Source organism: Thunnus maccoyii, chromosome 2, assembly GCF_910596095.1.
Source record: "Thunnus maccoyii chromosome 2, fThuMac1.1, whole genome shotgun sequence".
Taxonomy (NCBI): domain Eukaryota; kingdom Metazoa; phylum Chordata; class Actinopteri; order Scombriformes; family Scombridae; genus Thunnus; species Thunnus maccoyii.
In genome coordinates, this window is record NC_056534.1 from 3439598 (window position 1) to 3453107 (window position 13510).

Genomic DNA, 13510 nt, shown 5'->3' on the forward strand with positions numbered 1-13510 from the left:
CTGCCCCCATGGGAGGGGGGTATATATATATATATATATATATATATATATATATATATATATATATATATATATATATATATATATATAATAATACAGGTAATCATATAATGATAATCACTGTTTACTAACCATTTCTAACATTTATACATATCTTGAACAAACTTGCAGAAAACTGTTTGCCAGAACCTTTTATTAAATTAAATGACTATTTAATATTTATTTAATAGTATTTATTTAATATTTTTATTTATTTAATACTATTTATTCATATGTGGTATTCATTTTTATTCTCCTGTTTTATGTATTTTAGTTCTATCGTATTGAAATCCTATTGAAATGTGTTTTTATAAAGTCTGTTTAAGTTTGATGTAAAGCACTTTGAGTTGCCTTGTTGAAATAAACTTCACCTCATCTTATCAGTACAAATAGATTTTCAAATACATAAACTGTGTGTATGGATTTCCATGTAGATTTTCCATAACTAGTAATGGGACTAAAAGTGGGAAATATGTAAACAAACTTATGATCATTACTCAAAGTGCTTTAATTTGTGACCTATATTTTACTTCTAACCGGATGAAACTTCACCGTTCGTTCTTCACCTTGTTTGATTCCAACCAAATTTCCCAATGAGGGGTCAATAAAGTTTTACGTAGTCATATGTGTCCCTGTGGGCTGCAGCCTGTCAGTCATCTACACCAGTGTTCCCAGCAGGAAGGAGAACGACGCTCCCACTGCCAGACCCAGAACCAGGAAGAAGGTCATCAGAGAGCCGGCTGTCTCGCAGTCCTTCAAACGCACCAACCTGACGGACACACACACAGATACAAAACATCCATAAGTTTAGAGCTGCAACAATCAACATGAAATTAAGCTTATTATTTTTGTTTCTTCAGTCTTCTCTGACAATAAACTGAATATCTTTGGGTTGTGGACTGTTGGTAAGAACAAAACAACACCTGAAGACGTCGCCTTGGGCTTTGGGAGACATTGATCAACATTTTTCACAATTTTTGGACATTTTACAGACCAAACAACTAATCGATTAATTGATTTGGCTTTACAGCTACAGCAGGACTGCAGCAAAAACACAAAAAAACAACAACAAACTTACTGTGGAGCGTAGGACATGCAGAGGCTCGCCAAGTATCCGTTGGAGAAGGAGAACAGGGCCATGACGGTGACGAAGGCGCAGTCGTGACTGAGGACAACGGTGAGTTTGGAGTTCTGGACGTTACATATCATGAGCAGAGGGATGAAGACCAGACGAGACAACACGGCAGCAGGAAACAGAGAGCTCTCCTTCGACGGCTGAACAAAACATCCACAGAGACGTTGTTGAGTTATTGTTGTTGCTGCTTTAGGTTTGGTTGATTGACAACATAATGTAACATTTTTATAAGATACATATAGCATATCGAGATGATTAAGTCCTGGAAGCGTACTCATGAATTTATGAAATTCTGTGATCAAACATAGTGCTATATAATTTATTAGAAAATAACCAATTATAATATATGTTAGTTACAGACTACTTGACTGAGACTGAGAAAGAAATCTTAAAATTTGTCTATGATTTTTTATATTTTACAGATAAACATATAAATCGGTCACTCAAAAATAATCAGTGGACTAATCTCCTTCAGGAAATAGTTGCTAACTTTATTGTTTTAATGTATATCTGCAAAACTCCAACAGGAATCCAATAATGTTAAGTGTTTCGTGGACTGAAGTCTTGTGTTTAAGTGTTTTAATGTGGATCTTTCTAGAGGAAAAGCTGCAGACTCACCCATTGGATGATCGACGGGGCGCTGCGGCCGAGGAAGTCCATGACATTGAAAACAATGAAGCAGCAAACGCAGGTGAAAACTTTATCTGTGAGAGACGGAGAGCAGGAATGACTGACTGCAGAATACAAAGTACACAACAATAACAACACAACAACAACATTACTGCTGTTACTTTCTCTTTTTCTTTGACATATGGGCCTTTTCATCCAAACAGTCTCAGAACTAAAGTGCAGCAGCTGGAGAGACGTGTCGGTGTCTGTGTTTGATTGACAGCAGCTGGAGGGGCGTGTCGGTGTCTGTGTTTGATTGACAGCAACAGGAAGGGCATGTTGGTGTCTGTGTTTGATTGACAGCAGCTGGAGGGGCGTGTCGGTGTCTGTGTTTGATTGACAGCAACAGGAAGGGCATGTTGGTGTCTGTTTGATTGACAGCAGCTGGAGGGGCGTGTCGGTGTCTGTGTTTGATTGACAGCAACAGGAAGGGCATGTTGGTGTCTGTGTTTGATTGACAGCAGCTGGAGGGGCGTGTCGGTGTCTGTGTTTGATTGACAGCAACAGGAAGGGCATGTTGGTGTCTGTGTTTGATTGACAGCAGCTGGAGGGGCGTGTCGGTGTCTGTGTTTGATTGACAGCAACAGGAATGGCATGTTGGTGTCTGTTTGATTGACAGCAGCTGGAGGGGTGTGTCGGTGTCTGTGTTTGATTGACAGCAACAGGAAGGGCATGTTGGTGTCTGTTTGATTGACAGCAGCTGGAGGGGCGTGTCGGTGTCTGTGTTTGATTGACAGCAACAGGAGGGGTGTGTCGGTGTCTGTATTTGATTGACAGCAGCTGGAGGGGCGTGTCGGTGTCTGTGTTTGATTGACAGCAGCTGGCAGGCAGCCGGCATTACACCGTATGAATGGAGACAAAGTAAACAAACTGCTTATTTTTTGAAGAGCAACGACCAAACCAGCATCTAACAGGTGCTAAATGACATTTGCAATGTTTTCATGCTGTTTAATGTGCTGCAGCTGAGCAGCTAATTAGCTATCTAGCCTGCTATCTGACATTAGCGGTGCACTTTTCCCCGGTGAATATTTGTTTGATGGCTCATTCAACAAGGTGCAGGAAGACGTGTGTTCATGTTCGTAAGTTAGATAAGAAGGAGACTTTAGCAGGAAAGCTAAGGTGGGTTGTTGTTCAGAGTCTGTGGCTCTTGTGTAGCAGGATGCAATCAGGCTCAGTGTAACCATCTGTTCTCCAAATGATGGAACGACATGTTTTATGCAAAGATTTGATTTGCTGTATCAAAATAAGGATTCCAGCTGCATAAGTGGGGAACTAACGGTATTTAATCGGACCAGTATAAAACTAGGGGGCGCCATCATGAAACCAAAGAATTAATATAAATTTCTTCCTTTGGGTTTCTGATTTTTTTTTTCTCACAGAACAACTGATTTACAGAGCAGATATGTTGCTGTAGCAGACATTTTTCTTTTTTACATGTGATGAAACAAGACTAGAGCTGACTGATACTGGTTGGTGGCTGCTTTCTGTTAATGTCAGTGTTAATGTCCTTTAGGATGTTGATGTGGTGTCTCACCCCAGGCAGCGTTGTCCTTGTAAACAGTCCTCACGCGGACTGTGATGACAGGAAACACCGCCAGGGTGACAGCGAACACACACGTCACACACAGAGCCATCAGCCAGATCTGGGGGACACACAGGAAGATGTTTTATCTTTGAAAAAGGACACATCTGGAGTCGGGAACAACCTGAGGATTATTAAAACCTGCAACATCAGACATCCTGCACATACTGTGACTTATTTCCACCAAATGTTTCAGTCTAGACAACAAGAAGAGCATGTTGGACAACGCAATTAGTAAGATGTGAAAACGAGGACTGTAAACTCAACAGTTCCATTAACAAATTAACAAATGAATTAAGTGAATTTAAACGATAAAAACTATTAACAAGCAAATATATCAAACTTTCTCTGATTCCAGGTTCTTAAATGTGAAGATTTTATTCTTTTTTCTGTTAAATTTGTAACCTGAATATGTTTTGGACTGTTTTCAGACAAAAAAGGACATTTGAAGATGTGAAGTTAATTAATCAAAAATCTAAATCATATCCAGAGCTGCGACAATTAGTTGATTAATTGATTAGTTAATGGATCAAAAGTGCCAAATATTAGCTTCAGCTTCACAAACGTAACGATTTTATGTTTTTCTTTATAAAGAAACGTACATGCATATCATAAAGATAAATAGATATCATAAACAGAATATCTTTGGGGGGAGTTGGACAAAAGAAGACGATGAAAGACGTCAACTTTGACTCTTAATTAATCATGAAAATCCTTGTCAGATTAATTGATAATGAAAATAATCATTGGTTGCTCTCCTAACTTTCCGCATCAGCTGGAACAGACTCGCTCCAACCTTTCACCAAACTCAAATCTTTACTATTATCAGTACAAAAATGTCGTTCTGTGTCTTTTAACAACCTGGACGAATGTTTTGAGAGTAAAAAAAACAGATGAAGATGTGTTTTTACCTTTTTGAAGACGGCGAAGACAGACGAGCGTTCCTGACTCTCCTCTGGATCACTGACAGTCATCCCGTTGGCCTCCATGTCTTTGTTCAAACCATTTTTCTCTTAATATGGAAAAAAAAAAAACCAGTCAGTGACTTTATCTGAGATCTTTACCTCATTTCACCCATAACTAAAGATCAAAGCAGGTCCTGATGATGATGGACGAGACTTAAAGACACCAACCTGTGACGACCTGATTCTGACTTCTGTTCAGATAAAAATGAGCAAATTCCTGCAAAGGAGAGTCGACACTGTTAGAAGATCATAATCTGAAGGTCTGAAAGATGATATTCTACAAGCTGTGAGTGTGTCTGAGAGTGTGTGTGAGTGTGTGTGAGTGTGTGTGAGTGTGTGTGTGAGTGTGTGTGTGAGTGTGTGTGTGTGAGTGTGTGTGTGAGTGTGTGTGAGTGTGTGTGAGTGTGTCTGAGAGTGTGTGTGAGTGTGTGTGAGTGTGTCTGAGAGTGTGTGTGAGTGTGTGTGAGTGTGTGTGAGTGTGTCTGAGAGTGTGTGTGAGTGTGTGAGTGTGTGTGAGTGTGTGTGAGTGTGTGTGAGTGTGTGTGTGAGTGTGTGTGAGTGTGTGTGAGTGTGTGTGTCTGAGAGTGTGTGTGAGTGTGTGTGAGTGTGTCTGAGAGTGTGTGTGTGAGTGTGTGTGAGTGTGTGTGAGTGTGTGTGTGAGTGTGTGTGAGTGTGAGTGTGTGTGAGTGTGTGTGAGTGTGTGTGTGTGAGTGTGTGTGAGTGTGTGTGAGTGTGTCTGAGAGTGTGTGTGTGTGTGTGTGAGTGTGTGTGAGTGTGTGTGAGTGTGTGTGTGTGAGTGTGAGTGTGAGAGTGTGTGTGAGTGTGTGTGAGTGTGAGAGTGTGTGTGAGTGTGAGTGTGAGAGTGTGTGTGAGTGTGTGTGAGTGTATGTGTCTGAGAGTGTGTGTGAGTGTGTGTGAGTGTGTCTGAGAGTGTGTGTGTGAGTGTGTGTGAGTGTGTGTGAGTGTGTGTGTGAGTGTGTGTGAGTGTGTGTGTGAGTGTGTGTGAGTGTGTGTGTGTGAGTGTGTGTGAGTGTGTGTGAGTGTGTCTGAGAGTGTGTGTGTGTGTGAGTGTGTGTGTGAGTGTGTGTGAGTGTGTGTGAGTGTGTGTGTGTGAGTGTGTGTGAGTGTGAGTGTGAGAGTGTGTGTGAGTGTGAGAGTGTGTGTGAGTGTGAGTGTGAGAGTGTGTGTGAGTGTGTGTGTGAGAGTGTGTGTGAGTGTGTGTGAGTGTGTGTGAGTGTGTCTGAGAGTGTGCGTGTGAGTGTGTGTGAGTGTGTGAGTGTGAGTGTGAGTGTGTGTGAGTGTGTGTGTGTGAGTGTGTGTGAGAGTGTGTGTGAGTGTGTGTGTGTGAGTGTGTGTGAGTGTGTCTGAGAGTGTGTGTGAGTGTGAGGACTCCTCACCAGGTGCGGCAGCAGCAGGTAACAGAACAGAGTCACCAGCGTGGCCACACATGGAGTGATGAAGTATCCCAACGGAGACGATTTTTCATCTGCGTTACCTGCAGAGGAACAGAAATCAGAGTCATCGACACCCAAAGGACCAGTCGATCTGACCGTATCAGAGCCTCATCATGTCATGGAGCTTTCAACAATATCACATGATCCTCATCAGTAGCTGTCATGAAACTGTAGATGTTCAAGCTTTCCATTATTCTCAGAACTTTTACAAGTTCTTCTCCACGTTGGCTTAAAAAGTTGAGCTTTTAGTTAGTTAGCAAACCTCAAAAGCTGCAGAAGAAACAAGTAAGTGGACCCTAAGTCCAAAGTCCTAAGTCAAAGTTTGAGTTATTTTAGAATTACATCCTCTGGTGACCAACATACATACTCAGCAGGACATTTTACAGTTGTAAATATAATGTTAATGTTTGTATTTTTACAGACGTACTGTATAAAATAATATGAATTAGAGCTGCAATGATTTGTAGATTAATCGATTAGTTTGTTTCACTAATTTTTGAAGCAAAAACACTAAATATTCTTCGGTTTCAGCCTCTCAACTGTTTTTCTTCATCATATGTGACCATAAATTAAAAATCTTTAGGTTTTAGATTTCACATCAGACCAAACAAGCAAATTAAAAACATTAAAAACAACCATTTTATATATATACTATAGACTAGAAAATAATCTCACCAGTGGATTTACTGAGGAGGGAGCAGAGCATCGCCAGAGCAGCGAAGGTCCCGGCCAGACCCTGACCGCTCATGAACAGAGTGCTGTAACGAGAAGGAAACAGGCCGACCATGCCGAACAGACTGCCCTGCAGCACGGCACTGAACGCTGCGCACACACACACACACACACACACACACACACACACACACACACACACACAGTATTAGTAGTAGTTGTAGTACAGTAGCTGAATGGCAGTAGAAACACGAGTACTCAAAGTACTTTGATGGAAGTTTATGTGTAAACTCACTGTTGATGAACCAGATGGTTGCCATAGTGACAGAGAAGAAGGTGTCCGGCTGCATGGGGACCTGGACCAGAGCAGCCGTGAGGGTGAATAAGAGGAATATGGCGACGAGGCTGAAGGCCACACGGAGGCGCTCTTTCACCCTGCAGAGAGCAAAGAGGAAAATAATAACCTTACTGTTCACATTTTCATTTTTCTTTTCCTAAACCTCTCTTTTTTTTACTTTTTGAGATTTTTTTTTTTTTTTACAAGTGTTCTCAGTCAGATACAACAAACTATCTTAACGTCACAAACTTGTCTTAAATTTCTGGTTTCAGCCTGATGAATTTCTGACGTTCCTGAGATATTTGATCATTAGCATCATCGACAGCGAGCATACATCCATTAGCATGCTGCAGCTAAGTTACAGGTGGAACTCGTTACTAGAATTATTGTTCTGCACCAAGCAGCAACCTCCGGGGCTGTAAAATGAAGCCAAAAACTGCAGTTCCTTGAATGACCACTTGAGGCTCCAAAAGCGAGTCAATCCCCATAGACCCCCATGTTAAAATGTCCAACTTTACAGCGGAAATAAACATGTTTACAGTCTGGTACAAACAACGGTTTTGGTCTCTGTAGCTAATTTCCTCTTTCATGACAACTGTACGGGGGTGAATTTTTTTATAACTCACCCGTTTAAATTTTATTAAGCCGTAAAGTTATACATAATGAAGGACATGGCTGCTTTGAGTGACAGGTCCGCCAGCCGCTAGGTGGCTTGTTTCAGCCATTCGGCCCTGCCTCTTTGCCCATTTTTGATTGGCTGGGAGTTAGGCAGCGTCACACACTGCCAAGATGGCGACAGCCGGAGCGGCTCGCTTTGTGCTTCAAAGCCGCTCTTCAGAAACCAACGAGTGACGTCACGGTAACGACGTCCATATTTTTATACAGTCTATGTTCTGCACGTTGGAGTAAATGGATTATTAAACTATTTTGACAGTAACTGTTTGGGTCAGGGAGTGTACTGAATGGTTCAGGATGAATATATACAAACCGTTACACCCAGAGTTCCCAGTGTGTCCCAGTCAGTGTCATTAACTCACCACTGATACACGAAAGAGTTGAGCAGGGTGAACAGCAGCAGGGGCAGCTGGGAAAGCAACGCCATCCAGCTGTCATAATTGTAGTCTTTAGTCGGAACACTTGATGTGCCATTAGCGGTGATGTTAGGTAGTGTGAGGCGCTCGTTGAAATACTTTAAGAAGAAGAAGAAAAAAGAAGAAGAATCAGTTAACAGCTTCACATTAAATTAACAACTTTATACCTTTTTTAACAGTTTGTATTCTTTAATCTACTTTAAAGCCAAATGCTTCCTTAAATGATCAGCATTATGAAGACGAAGGTGTGAGAGTGAAAACCTGAGACGCCGTTATGAAGAAGTTCCAGGGCAGCAGAGTCCCCAGACCGAGCACGAAGATGATGGCGCCTACGGCCTGACCCCTGCAGACAGAAAACACTTTGATGATCAGAGCCGAGTTTAAAAACCATCATTTTTATATATATATGTGTGTGTGTGAGTGAAAATGTTCTTTATTATCACTTTAATACAAAACATCAAAACTCACCGGTCAACAGGTGTGTTTTTGCTCAACATCCTGCAGCTTCTGTCACGTTTCTGCACAAAGACAATGACGTCAGTGTCAGCCTACTAATGCGTGTTAATAACACATGTAAAATTACTCAAGTAGATTTTATTCTCCACTTATTTTGGTAAAGAGGACGTGTCGTGCACATGTCCAGCTCTATGTTTACCGTGATCACCATCTTAATTTAGTGTGTCAGCAAAGCTAACGTTCGCTAATTAGCACCAAACACAAAGTGATGCTGAGACTGATGGGAATGTTATTACAGGTCAGACCCGCTGATGTCAATGATGGAAGTTTAAGAAAAATATAAGACATGTGTTCAACATGTTTGTTAGGCTTTAAAATCTACAAAGTTCAATTCTGTGAAAAACACTGAATGTAAAAATGAGATTAAACATGTATTTGTATTCAAGCTTGACCATTTTTAGGTCAATAAATAAATCAATAAAGGGGTAAAATAAATAAAATATTACAATTCCAAATAACTGAAAACATCTTAGAGCAGGTGGAGTTGTCCAGTTGTTAAAGAATTGCAGATGTTCATATTTTATAACTTAATTTTTACCATTTTGGCTTAAAAGTTCAGGTTCAAAATCCAGAAACTAGAAAACAATCTACACAGCAGCTACTGAATGTACATCTGTATTCCTCTTAATCACGGAGATTAAAGCAAGAAAAGAGTCTGAAAAGTTGTCCAGTAGGAAAAGTTTACAATTTTATTAAATTAAATATTATATGAATTTACTGCTCTATGTCCACAATCAGCCAGTTCAAAGTTATGAATATAGTAGGCTAATACAGTAGGCTGTGTAGAGTGACTACGTGACTTCATCACCACTATTTTCATCGTTGCTATGTATTTTCATTTGATTACGGGATTCCTCAGAATAAAGTGTGGGCGGTTGTGACTCAGGTTGTGTCATCAGACTCTCTACACGTGGCGTCTCACACACACACACACCTCTATATCCTGTCCACATCCTTCAGGTGATATTTAACATATAAGAATCTGTTTATTTAACATAAGTCAGTAACTTGTTTCTGTTTGAACAGAAGCTGAATCCTGTGAGCAGCTTTTAAACTATATAACGTCTCTGTCAATAAAATGAAAGTAAACTGACAGCACGTTTATTTCAACATGTGTCCCGGTTTGTTTTTTTCTTTTAGGATATTAAACTCAACATGTTGAGTTGTGAGAATCTAACAGTCTGTCCGTTTATTGCTTTTATTTTGATTCAATTCAATTATCGGACAAGTTTAAGTATTTAACGCGCCTTCCGTTTAGCGCCTAAAATAAAAACCATGTGTTGAACTGCCAGAACACTAAAATCACTAAAAGCAGGAAACAGTGATAAACACAAGGTGGAAAGAACTCACCTGAGAGTCGGAGCGGGTATTTGTCCCGGGTCGGACCGGTATGGACCGTCTGTCTGTCTGGACCAGTGCTGTTTGAATGAATCAAAGAGGCATATACGGCGGGATGACTCATATGCCCGCCTTCTACCGGTAAGCAATTTTAGAGGAAGTAAGGGAGCGATTAGATGCGATTCCCGCCAACATGACCCAAATTAGGCGGTACGGTAGTCAACCGTAGGGTCGAGCGGAGGTGTGGGGGTTTATGGGCGTATTTATTTGTGTTCTAGGATATAAGATCAGAAAATAACGTTTCATTGATCTGATTCAACGGTTTTCTCACTCTCTAGCTCCCTCCACCACAGCTGTTCTCTCTCTCTCTCTTTCTTTTACACCTGGTATTAACATCTGTCTCAGGTGATCCGATCACAAGTGGACAGCTGTAAGTACAGGTGTAAACGCACCCAAGATGCATTGAGGACGGATTGAGATCCGATCACTCAGACCACATTGGGAGGTGGTCTGGACCACACGTGGCCACATTATTTCAGTAGTGTAAACGCAATGCATCCTGGGCCACATTGAAGGACCACCTACTCAACTGACGTCCTCTATTTTCCAGCAGACTAGACACAAGACCCTCCGTCCAAAGTTGTTCAACTTGTCTGATGACAGGATAAATAAATGATTTTGTGTTTCATGTGAATTAAAAACATAATCCACCTCCCGTTTCTTCCTGTTTTTCTGGTTCCTCTAAGCGGTTTCACTCCTCAAAACCACAGTTATATAGAAAACAAACCATTAACTTTTCGCTTGTCTGTCTAAAAACAGATTTCAGAAGCTAAACGTTGCTGGATAGTTTCCTCTGTCCTGTCAAGTTGATGACTACAGTTTTTAGTTTTGCTGCGCTGCTAAACATAATGAACTGAGGATTTATCAGGACGGCTGCTTTACTCCAAACAGTTTCACTGTATGAACCTGGACTGTGTGTTTAACAGCTGATCTGTTGGATGTGAAGAAGAACACAGAACATTAACATTAACATTAGATCCTGTCAGTGTGCCGGAGATTTAAATAATCAATGAAGTTATGCTGATGTATCTTATGCTTAAATACGTACAGTGTCTCTGAATGGAGAGATGCATCTCTCTCTCTCTCTCTCTCTCTCTCTCTCTCTCTCTCTCTCTCTCTCTCTCTCTCTCCCGACGCGGGATATTTATTATTTACATCCTGAATATTTATCCTGTTATCAAACAAGTTGAACACAGCAGACAAATAACGAACGAATTTGGCCTTCGAAAACAGAAATGATGTCCGTGTTTATTTGCATATAGAGCGGGGAAGTGAGATCCGATCACAAGTGGTCACTCAGGACGCACGTGGAGACGCGTGTTAATAGCAGGTGTAAACAGGAGGACCTTTTTCTCTCGTCTTTTGTAAAATGAGTCGACAGCAAAGTCTCACTTTACTTTTATCAAGCGAAGAGAAACGTCCTCCCCTCGTCCTAGTAACGTCTCTGTCCTCACTCACGGCAGAGTTCACTACTCTGATCAGTCTGATCTCCAGCTGTGATTGGCCACCGCAGCCTTCAGCCACACTGACGTCGGTTTGTTGACACTGATTTGTTGTGAATGCAGCCTTACGACAGTACGATGTGGTTTTCTTCAAGCTTCAAGACAAAATGTAAAAGAAACTCATCATAAAAAAGACATTTAAATACAATTAAAAAGTTATTTAACTCGTACATACTGTTGATATTCTGACGCAGGGCCGGTCCAAACCTTTATGGAGCCCTAAGCAGAATTTAATGTGGGGGCCCCCCACCGCCTCGGTGCCACCAATACTATTGATTATTATCAATACTTGATCATTCACACACCTACTGTAAATCTAACACAGACGCTGTCAATTCTATTAGTTGTGTTGTTTACATCATTAATCATCATTAATGTCAGCCTGACATGTTTTTACCTTTCTATGATTTTTAGTCTTAAAAGGTAACGAACTCACAAGAGTGATCTGGTGTTAATTTACACTTTAATATTCAAAGTGATGCAGTACTAAGCTGCATACTGAACTGAAAGGTAACAAAATAAACCAGCTGTATATAAGTCGACCACTTTAATGGCTTTTGGTATTTAAAAAAATTGCAACATAGAAATGTGCAGAACAACAAGCGACTACAATTAAAATCTAAAACTTAGATAAACAGTAATGTTTCTTTCTTATATAAAAAAAAAAAGTGAAAAACAGACAATAGAAGTTGAATTAGATAAAGACTTCATGAACAGAGGAACCTGTAACAAGATAACAATAATGGATCAAGAATAAAATATGAAGCTGAATAATTATTTATGCAAACTACGTACAAAAGGTTCCAAATTCAGACATTTTTGTCTGTTTCCTGGCTTTTAATATATCACAAAAACAACAACAACAACAACAAAAAACATTTCAAGCACTCTTGAGGGCCCTCTGGTGGCCACAGGGGCCCTAAGCAGGCTCTTTAGGTCCCTTTTCCAACACTTTTGGAAGCAGTAAAATCATTTTACATCTCTTTTATGCACTTTTTTCTAACATATTTGTCTCCTCTTTTGGAATAAACTCTCTAAATACATGTATGTTCTTGTGATTGCACAACTTTCCCAACACTAGATGGCCTCACACTCTGCCAACTTCACATCTGTAACATCTGAGAGTAGAAAACAACAGAACACATCATCATTACATCCATCTGTCTAAAGCAGCAGCTGTTAGTTAAACGTGTTAATAGAAGGTGAAAAAGCAGAAAAACACAAAGGAAAACAAGAAAAAGGGAAGTTGCTCAACCTTTAAGTGAAAGACTGAAGAATAAAGAGGAAACATTTTCTATGAAAAAAGTAGATTTTAACTGTTAAAATGCACTCAGATCAGATGAACACTGTGTTAAAAGGTGAGTGAGTGGTGAGCATGAAGGATTGATGAGTCAAGCTGCAGGACTGCAGGCTGGTTAGTCCTGTTCTGCATGTTTGCACAGTGTCATGCGTTTGGTAACAATATTCAAATTTTTCTTTGTTTCATTTAAATTCTAACTAAAGACAGTTGCTCTGAGTTTACTTTAGTTTACAAATCTCATGTCTCAGCACAAAGAAGCATTTTTGAAAGCTAAAGAGGCGGACTGTGTTTTTATTTCTTTATGATTTATATGTTTAATATCATGTTTTGTCCGGCCGACACCAAATACACAGCTGCACAAAGAGAAAGAACAAAACAGTCTATCATGAACCATATTGTGCCATAGAAGGAACAATAAGATATTAAATTACATATCAAACAAATGTGTCCTCTGTCAATAAAAATCCAAAGTAGTATCACTTTATAAAGGTTTTATAGTTACATTAATGATTCATAAATGATTTACTAATGTTTTATAGATGAGTTATAGGACATTAACAAGAACGACTGTTTGGTTGTTTGTCTACACTCTTCCAAATTTATTTCAGCAGGGATAGATCCTTCAAAAACATCATCGGACCACTTCTGGAAAAAAGCTGAGCAGAAAATCTATTTATCGACAACTGACTCACATATCTGCCGGCAAAAAACCACACCAACATTTACCTACTGATACCAAACACAGCTGAGGGCTTATAACTGGTGTATGAAGGCAAGGCGAGTTTTATTTATATATGATACAGTGTGTGTGTGTGTGTGCCAGGTATTCCAGGTTTACATATGTCAACAT

At 40.1% G+C, this 13510-nt stretch overlaps 2 protein-coding genes across 2 annotated transcripts in view; one reads left to right on the forward strand and one right to left on the reverse strand.

Moving 5' to 3' along the window:
• Positions 1 to 280: 280 nt before the first annotated feature.
• Positions 281 to 9907, reverse strand: LOC121906045 (equilibrative nucleoside transporter 2-like). Its single transcript, XM_042424713.1, has 13 exons — positions 9811 to 9907; positions 8413 to 8462; positions 8206 to 8287; positions 7891 to 8042; positions 6812 to 6951; positions 6520 to 6666; positions 5788 to 5885; positions 4559 to 4607; positions 4337 to 4437; positions 3378 to 3486; positions 1793 to 1878; positions 1118 to 1314; positions 281 to 808 (listed from the first exon to the last, which is right to left on the reverse strand). The coding sequence occupies exons 2-13, from the start codon at positions 8439 to 8441 to the stop codon at positions 697 to 699; spliced, it is 1302 nt and encodes a 433-aa protein (XP_042280647.1). The 5' UTR covers positions 8442 to 8462; positions 9811 to 9907; the 3' UTR covers positions 281 to 696.
• Positions 9870 to 13510, forward strand: part of LOC121906052 (E3 ubiquitin-protein ligase pellino homolog 1-like) — a 30322-nt gene continuing 26681 nt past the window's right edge. Inside the window, exon 1 of the mRNA XM_042424723.1 lies at positions 9870 to 9939. The gene's annotated coding sequence lies outside the window, so the exon portion shown is untranslated. The remainder of the gene's footprint in view (positions 9940 to 13510) is intronic.

Excerpts from the sequence above, each read along its gene's own strand:
- LOC121906045 (XM_042424713.1), bottom strand. The coding sequence starts at position 8,441 with ATGTTGAGCAAAAACACACCTGTTGACCG. Across the intron at positions 8,043-8,205 it reads TCTTCATAACGGCGTCTCAG|TATTTCAACGAGCGCCTCAC; the intron begins GTTTTCACTCTC and ends TTCTTCTTAAAG. Across the intron at positions 6,952-7,890 it reads AACTCTTTCGTGTATCAGTG|GGTGAAAGAGCGCCTCCGTG; the intron begins GTGAGTTAATGA and ends TGCTCTCTGCAG.